We start from the raw sequence: 16,764 nt of genomic DNA on the forward strand, positions 1-16,764 counted from the left end.
AAACTAGGATAAAAACATTTGTCTCAAATCATAAAGCGTACATGTAGCCCCTAAGGAGAGCAACTTAACTGATATCCAATATATAGAACTAAAAAAGATGAATCATGTTCAAGGAGGTAAAAACATGTAAAGCATGGGAATGAACTAAAAAATTGATAGGAACAAAATGGGCAAGAAAACACCAGCAAATGCCTGTAGGAAATGAGGACACTGTGGGATATGAATGAATTGATTAAATAGTTAAACATACATAAACAAAAAACCCAAACTGAAGTGAAATAAGAAATGAAAAATAGAATAAGCCTAATAATAACTCAGAGATAAGGTAGGAAACAGAATATCAGGCTTGAAGACAAGGTAGAGGAGCTTGATAGCTCAGTCAAAAAAATAAAATAAAATAAGTGCTCCATGCAAGTAGCACTAATTAAAAGTAAAAGTGAAATTCCAGCATGTTCTTCTCTTATATTAAACATTCTAAATTTTGAACACAGTAACTCACTCTGGAGAGCGTTCCTGGGAACCTGGATAATCATTTCCATCACTATGTAAATAAAATGAGAGCAAAAAGCTATGATAATCCTTCCCTCACAGACCTCCACTATTAGCAACTCAGATATCTGGAATTACATTGTTTGCAATACTGACTTGGGGGTACACATTTCAGGAACTCAGGATTTTGAAAAATGGGAGTCTCAGGAAGTCAGTGGTCATTCAGCCCATTAACAGCCTAGTGATGAATTCACTCTGCACTATACTGACTTGACCACTAGATAGTGAAATTGTGGTTTTACTAACAGAAATAAGCTTTTCTCCTGGAAAGCATACTAAATAAATGTGGATTTATATAAAGCACAGAAAATCCCTTTTGAAAACTCAGTGATGAATGTAGAAACTTGTGGCTGTCCAAGATGCAGAAAATAAGCAATGTGTATGGCCACAGCCCTAAACAAGTCAGTTACACCATGTCATCTATGGCTCTGGGAATACTGAGGAAGAGCAGGAGGGGAGGAAATCAGAAGGGGAAGATGGGGAATAGACATGACATGACATTCTCCAGACTCCACAAAGCTGTTGTAATCAGTAACCCAGAGCAGAAGTAATTACCTGCACTGGCCTCACTCAACACCAGCCCTTGCCACATTCAGTCTAGGAAGAGGAGAGGCTCACAGAGGCCCCACCCTTTACCTCTCAACTGTAACTATGGATAGAATTTAGGAGAAGAGGAGCCACCACCTTTAGTTGTGTCCTCTGTGGAATCTTCCAACACATGGCTCCAAACTCACATTCATAGATGGCTCTGGTTAGTCTTGGTCAGTCAAAAACCAATGAAGAGAAATGAACATGAGAGAGAGACCCTTGAGCTGTCATGCAAAGGCATATTTATTGGTTGTTACACAAGTTGTTTTTAGGTAAAACAAGCTCTTCATACCAAAGCCATGGATCTAGCCTATATGTTTTCTGAAGAAAGCATTACAGCTCTGCAACTTTAGTATTTATTGTGTAGTGTTTGCACTGCCCAATAATGCAAGACGCTCCAGGTTTGCCAGGATGGTCTTGTGACTGAAGTCATGCAAAGGGTTATAAAACTCCCCAGAAAAGACAACTCTATGAATCACAGAAAAGAATCGCTCTTTTCCACAATGGTTCTTTAACGTCTAACTACTTCTAGAAAACAACAATTCCTTCTAATGTTTACACTAGAAACAGGAAAAGAATTATTCCTTCTAATGTTTACACTAGATACAATGATGTGACTTGATTCCTACTAAATTGTAGTACATTTTATTGTCTCCTTCCATATGCAAAAAAGTTATGTCACCAGCTAATAGATTCTGCACATGTGCATGGATTAAACACATTAGATGTTAATAATGTACCTGGGTTGAACTAATGAAATGAAAGCATTTTTTCCCTTGGAGTCATTTAACTACGAGTCCACATTTGAATTCTCTACTTGATACTCGCTGTGCCTTCTATCTTCTGTCTGTTGCATGTGTTTGAGTCTGCGCCATCTCTTTCTGTCTGTTGCATGTGTTTGAGTCTGTGCCTTCTATCTTCTGTCTGTTGCATGTGTTTGAGTCTGCGCCTTCTCTTCTGTCTGTTGCATGTGTTTGAGTCTGCGCCTTCTATCTTCTGTCTGTTGCATGTGTTTGAGTCTGTGCCTTCTCTTCTGTCTGTTGCATGTGTTTGAGTCTGTGCCTGCCTTAAGCCTCTCTTTTGAATTATTTAGATATGAGGATAATGGGGAGGGACATTCCCAAACTTCCTGTGGCAGCCATCAACCCTCCTTTCACCAAGTCCCTGCTCCTGGCACCAACTGTGGGAGACCACCTCTTACTACCCCCCACCCCCCACCCCCGCAGGGTATTATTCATGAGGAGGGTGAAGTGAGAAATATTTAGATTGAGGGCTAGAGGGGAGAGAAACAGATAGAAACACAGGATAGCCTTGGAAGGGCTTGGGTCATTACCCATCAGCCCCTCTGCCTCTTCTAAAGGAGTAATTATAGGAATGCCAAGGGGTGGAGCAAAGACCTCCCCCTAGATCAGTCAAGTATAGATCCTTCCAATCACCTATCACATGATCAAGCAATCCTCTAATGCAGATGATTCCCTGACCTCCCTCCATACAGACAGCCTGAGCACCAGGTGCCCCACCCATGCTACACTTAGTAAAGATGGTAGTGAGGCCATATGACCTGTCTGTTTTGACCTTAGCAAAGATGGCATCCGTCTGGCCACATGACAGCCCTTATTAAATATGGCGAATGCCCCATAGTCATGTGGGTTTTTTCTTTATTTTTTACACAAAAAAACTGAAAAGATAAGAAACATATAAAGTGAAGTATTTCAAAGTCAGTTAGAAAGAAATATACATGGCCACATCAATCATACATTTCCATTAGCACATAGGAAATAGACTTTCTGAAAGAAAGATACAGAAGTTTTTCTGGGAACCTTTTATGGTTAATGCATTGAAGCTCAGAGGCGGTGCTGTAGGAGACTGGGGAACAGAGTAGCAGTGCAGGTGGGTGGGAGAGAGGTTCCCCTCTGGGCTGCAGCATGGTTTGAGCAGGAACAGATGAAGGAACCCAAGCCAAGGGTCTCTCAAGTGGTGGTGGGGGTGGGGCATGGGTAAAGCTCCACTTGGCTTGACCCAATAGCAGGAGTGCTGGCCAGTTAGCAGCAGCAACAGCAGAAACACATTTCTGTGGCTTGTCCACAGGCTACCAGAAGTGGAGAGGGGCTTGGTTCCGAACTGTGGCAGAGCAGCCAGTAGGGAAGGGGGATGGGCTTCATGCCAAAATTCAGTCGTTGGAACAGTAGGTCCTGGCAACAGTGTTAAGGGGCAGAGGGGAAAAGATTTGAGATAGAATTACAGGCAAGGGGCAGAAAAAGAGAATGAGCTTTTCCTGGCAGGCAATTTTCCATGTTGCAGAAAGGAACCTGGCAACATGTGATGACATAATTGCTTAGCAGAGGCTGGAGGAGCATGGGGAAGTTGGTGATGTGGAAGGAGCTGGGATAGGAAAGGGCAGGAGCATTTTTCCACAGTGAGGTACAAGTGTGCCCAGGCTGCGAACCCCAGAGAGACCACCAAAGACGAGCATGCCGGAATGCAAAAGCAAGGTTTAATTCGAGATATCCAAAAGCAATACAGGCCTAGGCAGGACTTCATCCAAACAGATCCAACACAGTGGAGGCTGGAGGAAGTACCCGCCTCTCTGCAAGCTCAGTTTTTAACGGCAAAAACCACAAGGTTACATCATTTAGGGGTGCTAGTATGGGTACAATTCTGATTGGCTTGCTTCTAGGGACTTTCTAGAAATCATGGCTTAATCTTACTTCTCAGGGGGTGGTTGCCCACCACCATTTCTCATTGTGTGCCCTCAGGTGGGGACATTTCTATGGTCAGTTACCCTGGAAACCAGGGTTGGAACATTCTTTGGTCAAACACTTACCTATCGAACCAGGGAGAGAACATTCTATAGTCTGGCAGTCATTACCTTGTGACTACCTTGTGACTCTCTACTTTTACACTTCCTGGTCCTGGAATCTGGACGGACTGGTTTCAGTAACTCATGGCCTATTCCAGTAACTCATGGCCTGTACCTAAAAGGAGAAAATTTAGGCCTTAGTTTTAGGGTGAAAACATTTTGGTCTTATTTTGGTTCCACACAAGGGCTAGGAGCCTGACCTCCAGTATCCCAGAGGGTCAGCAAAGGCCAACGAATGGTGCATGATAGCCAATGGACAGTTGTATGAAAGGGTATGGGCCAGGGAATTGAGTGTGCACAAGCCATCTCAATACGCCATCACAGAGGAATGGGGGCTGGCCGAAGGGCTTATAAAAACACGTGGTACCAGCGAGCAAAACAAGACATTTTGTGGGAAAATGGCCAGGAGGGAAGGGAGTAATCTTACTGATCTGATGGGGTGAACAGTCCCCAATAGTGCTCCAGCTAGAAAAATGGTGGGTGGTACATGATCCCACAGCCTGTCACACACGAGAAACACCCTACTGGCTCCCAAAGTATCCCACACATGCAGTGAAACATGGCAGGCAGATGCAGTGGCGAGCAGGAGTACGTGGAACAGTTACTCAAACCCAGGCACTGCATCCACCTGGAGAGAGTTTATTGTTAATAGAGATGAAGAGAAATATAGGGAAATGGGAGACAGGAAGAAAGAGAAGGGAGGGAAAGCAGAAGTGTACACATCTTGTGGGAATGGAGAGAGAGCCAAAGAGAAGACAGGAAGTGGAGGGATTGTTTCTTAAAATAAGGACTTCACATCAGTATTCAAGGTGGCCCCAAGGGGCGGGTTTCCAAAGGGCCAGTCAGAATACTAACATTTGGGGCTGAGGTGTTGTTATCTGAAATCTTTTTCAAAACATGTGCTGTGTGCTTAAGTATGACTAACGAAAAATGATGTAGGCCAAACTCTAGAAGTCCTGGTGCAGCATCAGTTACAATATAACATCCATGTCTCTTCATGGATCGTTTTTTCCCTGCCTGCTGTAAAGCCTGCAGGGGAATCAACACAAACTGATATGCAAATTACTGGTGGTACTTTACATAGTATATTTTTTGCTAGTTTGTTTTTGTTTTTTCGAGACAGGGTTTCTCTGTAGCTTTGGAGCTTGTCCTGGACTCACTCTGTAGACCAGGCTGGCCTCTAACTCAGAGATCCACCTGCCTCTGCCTCCCGAATGCTGGGATTACAGGCGTGCGCCACCACTGCCTGGCTACATAGTAAATTTTAATGATTATAGCCATACCTGTGGAGCTTGAAAAAATACACATAGCAAACGATCACAGATCACATCTTCAGGTGATTAATAACCACCAAGCATTTTAGGATAAGTACTTACAGAATCTAAATGCCATTCTCTAGGAAAAGTTAGTGGTAGAATATGGAAGTCGGCAAAGAAGAATTAACTGACATTTCAAAAATTTTTGGTATTCAAAATAAAAAAGTACTATTCTGAAACAGGAATATATAAATTTAATGTGAGGTTATGTTAAGAGAATATTCTGGGAACCAGAAGATGAATGAAAAAATTAAAAAAAAAAAAAAAAAACAAAAAAAAACAAAAACAAGAAAAGCCCCAGTTCCTAAGAGCAGCAAATTAACAACAATGGTGACATGTCCACAGCAAAACCGTGAGAGTAAGAGCACTGCAGGCAAGCTGCTGCACCACCACCGACTGGACCCTGTAAACTACAAGACTCACTGCAATGCCCAAACCTACAGAAGCCATCCTCCTCCCCCTGTCTAAACATCCCCCACATCTGCAATCCCTAGAGGCACAGCACGATCTGCACAAATTAGAAGAGGATGTGAGTGACTGGTCTCCCAGCTGAACTGCCAAAATCCCTAAACCCTAAGACCAGGGCACATCTCCTGCCCTCCCCTTCCCATCTCAGTGGCAGCAGCCAGCCAGGAGGTAAGAGTTCTGTGAGCAGGCTGCTGCACATCCACCACCATCCATCCACTGGACCTCTAACCAGAAGACCCACTCTGCTACACAGATGACCAGAGCCCATTCTTGCCCTGGCCACCCATCCCCCACAAAATCAGTAAGCCCTAGAGTAACAATCACCACCTCCACCATTTGGAAGAAGAGCCCCTGGAGACACAAGTACCACCTGTACCAATCAGAAGAGCTGCCTTCCCATGAAATGCCCTCACCTATGATACCAGAAGACCCTATAGGCACAAGCCAACACCCACACCAGTTGGAAGAACAGGGACAGGTAAAACCTACACCAGTTGGAAGAACATACACCATAGGCACAGGCATAACACAAACCAGTTGTGAGAGCAGCCCCATAGGCAAAGTAAAGCCCACAACAACCAGAAGTAAATAATTCATTGTATCTAGGTACCCCAAGCCCCACAAACCTCAGCTGAGACAACCCTACATGACTGGACAACCAGGCCAAGAGACAATAAAGACATTAAAGGAACAAAAGACCCATACAATAAGTGGCACCAAGTAGCATCTGAAAAAGTAACACTTTTCACCAGAACCAGAGGAGATTGCTACATTTCTGCAGGGTTCTCCCCTTTTGCAGAGTGAACCAAAAGAAGTAACATCTTAGGCCAGAGAACAGGTGGAGCTCTGCTAGGAAGCCCCCTTAAGTCGGGGCTGAGCAAAGCTTAGCTGTAGTGGCTCTCCGAGAGGACCAGGATTGCTGTATCCTGTGGGGGACCATCCGCCACCACACCAGGTATAGCCTGACTCCCAGTCAGGATACTGGTTCCTGCTAAGCTGTCCTAGCCGCTCCAGGCCTGCCTGATTATCCTGAGCAGTCAGGATACCTTCCCTTCCAGGGCTGAGCTGTCCTAGCAGCTGGAGGTATCCTGATACCTCCCCCTCCAGGGCTGAGCTGTCTCATTGCAGCTCCAGCTGTCAGATCTGTCCTAGTAGTTCAAGGTGTTTCCTGACTCCTCGAATAGTCAGGACACCTTCCCCCAGAGTTGCAACAGTTACATTTTGATGCTGACACCTGGGGCCAAACTCAGAGTTGGAAATTTTACTTACAAGGTATGGTTTTTGTAGACTGAAACATCATGCCTTGTCTAAGGTCTACAAGCTGAGTCTTCCTATTTTTAGTATGAATAAAATGCTTGGGAGTTGGGCTAAATGTTTTTCAGCATTTCAACATTCTAATAATAATCTTCTAGAAAATTTTTGTGTGGATTTCTAAGCTAACATAAGCATGGACATTGTGTCTAGTCCATAGGTTTTCTCTTAAAAGCTTCAGTTTCATGATTTCTACAGATTGACTGGCTCATGACATTAAACAGAAAATGAATCCCTTGGAAAACTGTCTCAATGAGTTATGCTTCATGAGACTTTTCAGGGATGTCTAAAATATTAGCATTTTTAAATGATTTAACAAAAAGAACTAAAATTCAATGTATTTCTTAGGGCATGTAGAATGGAATTTTAAGGAACAACAAGACAGGAGATCACCATAATGTTGTATAATATTATACCATGGGGAGCCTTATTTTGAGGGTGATTGGAGTTTGGTTGAATCATGTACAAGTTCAGAGCTACTTAAGGAAAAAGCCCAGTTTGGGTGATTTTTCTCACTAACCTGGTTAGTGGCTGTATTTCATTTGTTCTTATGCATTGCTTATCAAGGAAGACAATGGTCTTTTCTCTTAGGCTCCACAGTATAGCCTAATAAACTAATAAAGTCTTAAGAATAAAAGCCCAGAGACATATATTAGGACAAAAGCTGAAAAATCAGACAAGCAAAGCTGCCACAGTCACTTCTTAACCCTCCAAATCCTCTGACTGAATTGGGGGAGGGGAGTATCCTATCTCCATCTGTCTTATTCCTGATTCCTGTCTCTACCTCCATAAGAGGGATTAAAAAAAAGATCCTCTCAAGTGCTAAGATTAAAGGCATGAGGGTACAATGAATGACAGGCTCTTAGGGATAACTAGTGGCTAGCTCCACCATTTGATCTCCGGGCAAGTGTTATTAGTCAGAACACAAATAGTATTTCATACTTAACCAAGTATTATTAAGGCAGCCAACCAGGAGCAGTAGGCAAAAACAATCTTACCTACTTTAGACACTCAAATGCTTTCTGGTATCTATTTTCTGTAGTACAGCAAGTTTGGAGGAACAATTGCCTAAGCACATATGTAAGGGGATACATTTTCTGGGAAGATGCAACACATATATGCAACTGCATAACCCAACAGGGAACTGAAAAGAGAACCACATCAACTCTGTTGAACCAAAAAGCTTTATTCGGGTTGGTACAAGGAGCAGCAGGAAGTAGTTGCTTACTGGAGCACGCAGGACTCAAAGACAGTTGTTATCATGAAATTCTAAACAAGCATGGGAAACAACATATAAATACAGAATATTGGGAGGACCCTGCACATTTGTAGGCATATCTACTAGTTAAAGAGTATCCTATCTTGGAATCCCATCAGTTTCAAGGATTTCTTCAAGATTTTTTTGAGGTGTACATTTTCTGACTTAGATCCTGTACAAGACACATACCTTAAGTCTTCAGGAAAATGCTATTGAGGTGTACATTTTCTGACTTAGTTCCTGTATAAGACACATACCTTAAGTCTTCAGGAAAATGCTATACAACAGTACATTCTCCAGGTTTCGATTTTTTATCTTCATTATGAAGAACTTAAGGTTGCATGAATATAAAAAGTTCTAATGAAAATTTCCTACATTGCAACATGTTTAGAATTTCCCTCAGTATAAATTCCAGATGTATTCTAAGATTTGAACATTATTGAAAAGCTTTTATAACTTTCTTATATTGATAGTCAACAAAGGCTTTTCCTCACATACATAGTACATGGTAAATTTTCTCCTGTATAAATACTTTGATGTGTTCTCAGTCTTATTTTGTGACTAAGATTTCTAGCATTTAATATATTGGTAAGGTTTCTCTGGTGTATGAATACTCTATTGTCCTCAAGGAGATATAGGCACTGATAAAGGGTTTTTCACATCCAATACATATGTGGAGTTTTCTCTCCTGTATGGATTCTCTGGTGTTTTCTATGATCTGAGCAACTGATAAAAGATCTGTCACATTCACTAAATTGGTAAGGTTTCTCTCCTGTATGGATTCTCTACTGACGTCTAAGATGGCCTTTCTTGCTAAAGGATTTGTCACATTCATTAGATTTGTAAGGGTTCTTTGCTGTATGAATTCTCTGATAAATTCTATAATGGCCCTTTAGGATAAATGATTTGTAACCTTCACAGCATTTGTAAGGTTTCTCTCCTGCATGAATTCTATAATGAATAATGAGATGTGTAGCAGTGGTAAAGAACTTGCCACATTCCCTACATTTTTAAGGTTTCTCTCCTGTGTGATATTTCTGATGAGTTCTAAGGTTGCCTCCATCAATAAAGGATTCGTCACATTCACTGTATTTGTAAGGTTTCTCTCCTGCATGAATTCTCTGATGAATTCTAAGATGTGAAGCAGTGGTAAAAAATTTGTCACAGTCAATACATTTCAAAAGTTTTTCTTCCGTATGAATTCTCTGATTGGCTATTGTGGTAAAGGACTTCTCATATTCACTGCATTTGTAAAGTTTCTCTCTTGTATGAATCCTCTGATGTTTTCTAAGAGCAGAGCTAGTAATAAAGGATTTGTCACATTCACCACACTTGTAAGGTTTCTCTCCTGTATGAATTCTCCAATGTGTTCTAAGCTCGGAGCAACTGACAAAGGATTTGACACATTCACCACATTTGTAAGGTTTCTCTCCAGTATGAATTCTCTGATGAGTTCTAAGATGTGAGGCGGTGGTAAATGATTTATCACACATAATACATTTGTAAGGTTTCTCTCCAGTATGTATTCTCTGATGAGTAATAAGACTGCCACTATGAGAAAAGGATTTATCACACTCAGTGCATTTGTAAGGTGTTTCTCCTGTATGAATTCTCTGATGAGTTCTAAGATGGTCTTTCCGAGTAAAGGATTTGTCACATTCAGTACATTTGTGAGGTTTGTCTCCTGTATGAATTCTCTGATGAATTTTAAGCTCTGAGCAACTGATAAAGAATTTGACACATTCACTACATTTGTAAGGTTTCTCTCCTGAATGTATTCTCTGATGAATAATAAGTCTGCCAGTTTGAGAAAAGGATTTATTACACTCAGTGCATTTGTAAGGTTTCTCTCCTGTATGAATTCTCTGATGAGTTCTAAGACTGTTTTTTAGAGTAAAGGATTTGTCACATTCAGTACATTTGTAAGGTTTGTCTCCTTTATGGAATCTCTGATGTCTTCTAAGCTCAGAGCAACTGACAAAGGATTTCATACATTCACCACATTTGTAAGGTTTCTCTCCTGTATGAATTCTCTGATGAGTTCTAAGAGTGCTTTTTTGGGTAAAGGATTTATCACATTCACTGCATTTATAAGGTGTCTCTCCTGTATGAATTATCTGATGCAATCTAAGGTATGAGCCACAGGTAAAGGATTTCTCACATTCACTACATTTGTAAGGTTTCTCTCCTGTATGACTTCTCTTATGACTTCTGAATTGTGAGGCAGTGGTAAAAGATTTGTCACATCCAATACATTTGTAAGGTTTCTCTCCTGTGTGCATTCTCTGATGAGAAGTGAGAGTGCCTCTGTGATTAAAGGATTTATCACATTCACTGCATTTGTAAGGTGTCTCTCCTGTATGAATTATCTGATGTTTTCTAAGATCTGAGGAACTGATAAAGGATTTCTCACATTCACTGCATTTGTAAGGTTTCTCCCCTGTATGAATTCTCTGATGAGTTCTAAGATGTGAGGAAGTGGTAAAGGATTTGTCACATTCAATACATTTGTAAGGCTTCTCTCCTGTATGCATTCTCAGATGAGTATTAAGACCACCTCTATCAGTAAAGGATTTATTACATTCACTGCATTTGTAAGGTGTCTTTCTTGTATGGTTTCTCTGATGAGATCCAAGATTCAATTTCTGGATACAGGATGTATCACATTCACCACATCCATAAGGTTTCTCTCCAGGACAAATTTTCTGATGCATTCTAAGAGATGATGTGCTGATAAAGGATTTGTCACATTCACTATAATTGTAAGTATTCTCTCCAGAATGTATTCTGCAATGTCTTTTAAATTCTGATGTCTGGTAAAAGCACTTAGCACAGTCTGTACATTCGAAGGATTTTTCTCCACAATTGAACTCGCAATGTACTTTGAATTGTGACAAATGTGTAAAGGATTTACTACATTTTGTACATTTGAAAGGTTTCTGTCTACTATGAGCTCTCCAATATCTACTAAGGTTTGAGTCTGTCTTGAAGCAGTTTCCACATTTCCAGCTTTGGTGTGGTCTCTTTCTACTTTTGATTCGTTTCAGTGTGAGTTTATGTTGAGAGTCAAAAGATTTATCAAGCTCTGTATTTTTGCGTTCTTTCTGGACTCTTTGATTTTCACCTGAAAAAATTGCCACAATGATGGAAAACAGGGATTAAAGCATGAGTAAAAAATTTAATAACTGATTTGCCTTAAGTTTTGTATGACATATAAACTAGCAATTCTCAATGATAGAGCTCTCACCAGAGGTCTATTCTGTCTCACATCATTAAATGGATGCTGCAAAGTACCTCCAGTGTGACATGTCAAACCAAAAGGACTTTCTCCTTTTTATCTAAACTGTGTACCTTGCAGAACATAGAACAAATAAGTGATCAAGCAATGATTAGAGGAGCTCCTGAAAGATCACATGAACAATGTTTATCTATTTTCCTGTATGTTTTTGAGACATAGCCATAATGGATAGCTTTAGTCAGCTAAGAACACATTATGTAGCCCAGGTAGGGATGGAACACAACATATCCTTTTGATTCTGCATCCCTACTGCCAGCGTTAAAATCATGCTTTCTCGGGGCTTAAACATAGTGAACACATCACAAAAACTGAATAAACAAATAAAACAAACAAAAATCCATGCTCAAGTTTCACTTAAAACCTCTTGAACTGTAAAAATCAAAAATAGTTGAATAGTTGAATCCAATAGTACAATCAAAATATTCCAATTATTCTGTATACTGCAACATATTTCCATGCTCTGAATATTCAATTTTCATTGAACTGAATAAGTTTTCTTGGGTTGGGGATTTAGCTCAGTGGTAGAGCGCTTGCCTAGCAAGCGCAAGGCCCTGGGTTCAATCAAAAAAAAAAAAGTTTTCTTTAAAAACTAGGCAGGAAGGATGGAGAGACTGCATAGAATATGTCATTGTTTATGCTTGTATAGAACACAGAAAAATATAAAGGAGGTATCATGAAAAAGCTATGCTGACAACCAGAATTTTCCCTTATTTCTGTATCTAGATAGTTCAGAGAAATTACATATAAACAATGGATGTAAATAAAAAAGATTGTATCAGGAATTCTAGAGAAGAGCATTCTTACCTACAAAGACTAGATTGTTGTAATTCTCCAACATTACATCCATGTACAATGCCCTCTGAGCACAATCTAGACATTCCCATTCTTCCTGAGAGAGATCCACAGCCACATCTCTGAATGTTAACAGACTCTGCAATAGAAAGATACCTATATACCATTGCTGCTGTAAAAATGTGTTCCTAGGTTAAAGAGCCTAAAGAATTAGATGCTTCTGCTGGATGGTGGTGGTACATGCCTTTAATCCCAACACTTGGGAAGCAGAGCCAGGTGAATCTGTGTGAGTTCAAGGCCAGCCTGGTCTACAGAGCAAGAATCAGGACAGGAACCAAAACTACACAGAGAAACCCTGTCTCAGAAAAAAAAAAAAAAAATTAGACACCCTGTGACATAGATGAGGCATGGCAGTTGTTCAAAGGCAAAGTTTTCGGCAGGGCTACAGAACTGTGACAGATGTTATCACTGCTGCACTTCCATAGACAATCCAATGAAAGATTTATTACACTGCTTCCATTCTTAAGGTCTCTATCCTTCATGAATTTGCTGATGATTACTAAGAGCTGAGTAGCATATAAAGGACTTGCCGCAATCACTACATTTGAAAATGGTCTCTATTGTTTGGATTCTGTAATGACTTTTATAGTCCTTTAAAATGTAGTTTGGTTCCCAGCACCCTTGTGGCACTATGCAACAGATTATAGCACTAATTCCATGGAATTCCATGTTCACTTCTGAACTAAACAGACAGGAAGCACACATAGCACACACTAACACATTCAGGCAATTTTACCCACATACTTAAAATAAAACTGAAATTTAATTATATTTAAATGTATGTAAAATGGTCATAGTCTGTGTGGTATTTTCTATCTCTAAGAAAAGAGGATGACACTAATAGTATCACAATCAGCAAACTGTTAGGGAATATAACACACGTAAGGTCTAAATGCAGAGATTTACCTTTATGAAGTATGTCAGAATCAAATAGGACCCCTGGGTCAATCTCAGATAGGTAACCTATGATGAGCAAAACTGAACTGTGATTCAAATTCCACAACTCCACTCAACTACAGAGACTGAATCAATCCTATCTGTAGCTGGGCCACACCATACTATATTCTAATATGTTCAATTGGGATCCTGAAACCTAGGTGCAATGCTGGAACCTTTCTAAAACCAAGATATAGAATATGGAATGCAGAATCCATGTATGAATTAAAACCAGAGTGTTTTCTTTAAACAGAAAGGAGTATAACATCAGCATATACATCCAATGTTCCAAACAATACTTTGCGAAGTTATTTTATGGCAATATTTTCACAACCACTAAGTAAACAGAAAAATCAGAATTAGAATTAATATTATATAATTTTTTCTAAAAATTGACAACAGTATGGATAATAACAATATCATGAATTCTATATAATGTTTCACTACAAAATAGTTAGAAATATGTTTAGAAAAATGGAATGTGGGACAATGCATCCAGATCAAGTAGAAATATGTTCTCTGAGTGAAACAAATGTATTAAGCTTTGTAAGAATCACACTACTTCGTCATTAATTTTGAACACATTACTACGCATTAGATTGGTTCAATTGAAAACTAAAATCTTTTCAATTCAACTCTTTTCTTCAACATTTGAGCTCAGGCATCTAACAGGATTTTAGGTTACATAGTTAAGTGTCATTGATACTTCTGCCTTCATTTCTCAAAAACTAGAAGATGCAAGGTTCTATATCATCTGTCTTACAAATATACAAGGAATGGAAACCTTGGGCTAAGAGAAATGGCTCAGAGGTAAAGTCATTTGCAGTTCCTGCAGAGAAATATAATTTAATTTTCTTACACACATGTCAGCTTATTACAGTGTCTGATTCCAGTGCCAAGGCTTTAGTCCCAAAATCAGGGACACAGGTGCATAATGCATCATGCTGTGTATATAAAAATATGAAGAACACATATATTTAAATATTATTGTTAAAAGAGAAATAGCAACCGTTCCATTACCTCAATAATTCAGAATCTCACCCTATGTAATACCCTCAGGGTGAGGAAAATCAGGGTGTAGGAAGGCTTATACTTCCAAAAACAAGGAAGAGGAAGAGAAAACTGAAACATTTGTTTATGCTTCAAAATTGATGCACAGCACCAATTCAATTCTCTCCAGAAAATTCTTAGTAATATATTCCACATGATAAAATACAAAGATGGACACTCTGGTGCTTATTCCTTTCTGAAATTAAAAAAAGGAAAAGAGAAAATCATCATTGGTCCATTGACAACTTACAAGTGAGCATTAAGAATATTATCAGGGGTTGGGGATTTAGCTCAGTGGTAGAGCGCTTGCCTAGCAAGTGCAAGAACCTGGGTTCGATCCTCAGTTAAAAAAAAAAAAAAGAATATTACCAGGCCAGGCGTGGTGGAGCACACCAGTAATCCCAGCACTCGGGAGGCAGAGGCAGGTGGATCTCTGTGAGTTCAAGGCCAGACTGGTCTACAGACCTAGTCCAGGACAGGCTCCAAAGCTACAGAGAAACCCTGTCTCGAAAAACCAAAATGAATATTATCAGGACTTCACAGATGAATAGATTTCAGGTGGCAACACACTCATCAGCACTGTGTGATACATGTCAAAGGGAGAAACTAGTACACTGCATTTTGCATGTGATCACAGACTCATCAATTTTATGAAAGAAGTAAGCTACTTCCATCATCAATACTCTCCAGGGTGCTAACATACTTGCTATTGGGATAAGACAGTGAGACTCTTCTAATCCTACTTTTCCATAAATTGCTCAGTGATGTCATCAAATCCATGCATTTGCATGTCCACATTCATGAGTATGGTTCTGGAAACCTGACCTAGCACATGAGAATCTCCTTCCTCATTAATATAAAAGGACACAGTCCATCCTATATAGATAGGGGCATCAATATATTCTTTGAGTACCATTTGCAATATATTCTCTTTCACAATGGCAAGTCTTCAGTCAATTAAAATGTATGTCCTCCAGGTGTCTCCATGATGGGTAAGGTGACCTGCTGATGTCCCACACAACCTAAGTCAGAAGTTCATTTTTTAGTAAAAGGGGGGGACCCGTAGGGCCCTGGCCCCCATTTTGGGTTACTGTTGCCTTGCTTGCTGACCCTGACCTTGATATCCTCCCTATGCTAATTCCCTGCTGGGTTCCACCCTCCTGAATGCTTAAGGGAAGCTCCTTGTCTGTGTATCCTGCATATTGGGCGTTAACAGCTTAGATGCAAGATTGTAAAACATCAGAAGCAAACTTCTGCCCTCCAGGGTTCTCCCATTGTGCTGTAAGCCTGTATTTAAGACCTCCCCACTCCTTCAACAAGCAGCATTTGGCATTCAAAAAAAGGGAGGGGGGGAGAAATTGAAGACAGTGATATTCTAAAAAAGGAAGTGGTGATGATGTCATGGGTCTATGAGGATGCTGGATTATAAAGTCTATCAAATTGTGCAAACAGGAAGATTGTATACTATGTGAATTACCTGTCAATAAAGATCTTACATTAAAAAAGTATGAAATGAAAATATAAGGAGAAAGGGCTATGCTATGTATGTTAAAGGTCTACAGACTTACTATTGATAACCAGAGAAGAAAGGGAAGATTAAATCATAAAAAACAAACACTTTAGATAACATTACTAGAGATAAAGAATTAAAGTCTTAATTGGTTTAAATAACAAGAACAACTTTCAAAAAATGCAAAACGTGACACTGACCTGAGAAGCATTTCCCGAAGAAGCATTCATTCTTCTTGTTGCTCTTCTCTGAGTTTCTATCTCTGGACCAAAAACTAGAATTCTTGCTGAAATTTCATATCAAGGTATCAAAAATACAAAGCTAAAATTAATACAACTCTCTTCTGAAAAATGCAAAACCAAAAAAGATCACAAAATTAAAATGATACCAGAAATCTTTTCAATGTTCCTATAGACAGGAGAGGACAGGATATATTTAGAGTGGAGAAAGAAAATTACTATGAACCTAATCACTGTACCTAAAAACATCATCTCCTAAAATTTTGTGGGTCATTTATGTAGACTATTATATTGTATGCAAATAGCAAAAATTTTACTTCTTCCTTTCCAATCTGTATCCTCCTCATCTCCTTTTGTTGTCTTATTGCTCCAGCTAGAACTTCAAGTAGTATATTGAATAAATATGGGGAGAAGTGGACAGCCTTGTCTTGTTCCTGATTTTGGTGGAATTGCTTTGAGTTTCTCACCATTTAGTTTGACATTGACTGTTGGGTTGCTGTATATTATCTTCATTATGTTAAGGTATGTT

The 16,764-nt window shown here is 39.7% G+C and overlaps 1 protein-coding gene across 1 annotated transcript in view; it reads right to left on the reverse strand.

Moving 5' to 3' along the window:
• Positions 1-8,259: 8,259 nt before the first annotated feature.
• Positions 8,260-16,764, reverse strand: part of LOC118576631 (zinc finger protein 420-like) — a 39,515-nt gene continuing 31,010 nt past the window's right edge. Inside the window, exons 4-7 of the mRNA XM_036176823.1 lie at positions 16,197-16,282; positions 13,407-13,463; positions 12,453-12,579; positions 8,260-11,474 (exon numbers count right to left, since the gene is read on the reverse strand). Of these exons, the coding sequence (XP_036032716.1) occupies positions 9,361-11,474; positions 12,453-12,579; positions 13,407-13,463; positions 16,197-16,282 (2,384 nt within the window). The 3' untranslated portion in view covers positions 8,260-9,360. The remainder of the gene's footprint in view (positions 11,475-12,452; positions 12,580-13,406; positions 13,464-16,196; positions 16,283-16,764) is intronic.

The sequence above is a fragment of the Onychomys torridus genome, unplaced genomic scaffold, assembly GCF_903995425.1.
Source record: "Onychomys torridus unplaced genomic scaffold, mOncTor1.1, whole genome shotgun sequence".
Lineage (NCBI taxonomy): Eukaryota > Metazoa > Chordata > Mammalia > Rodentia > Cricetidae > Onychomys > Onychomys torridus.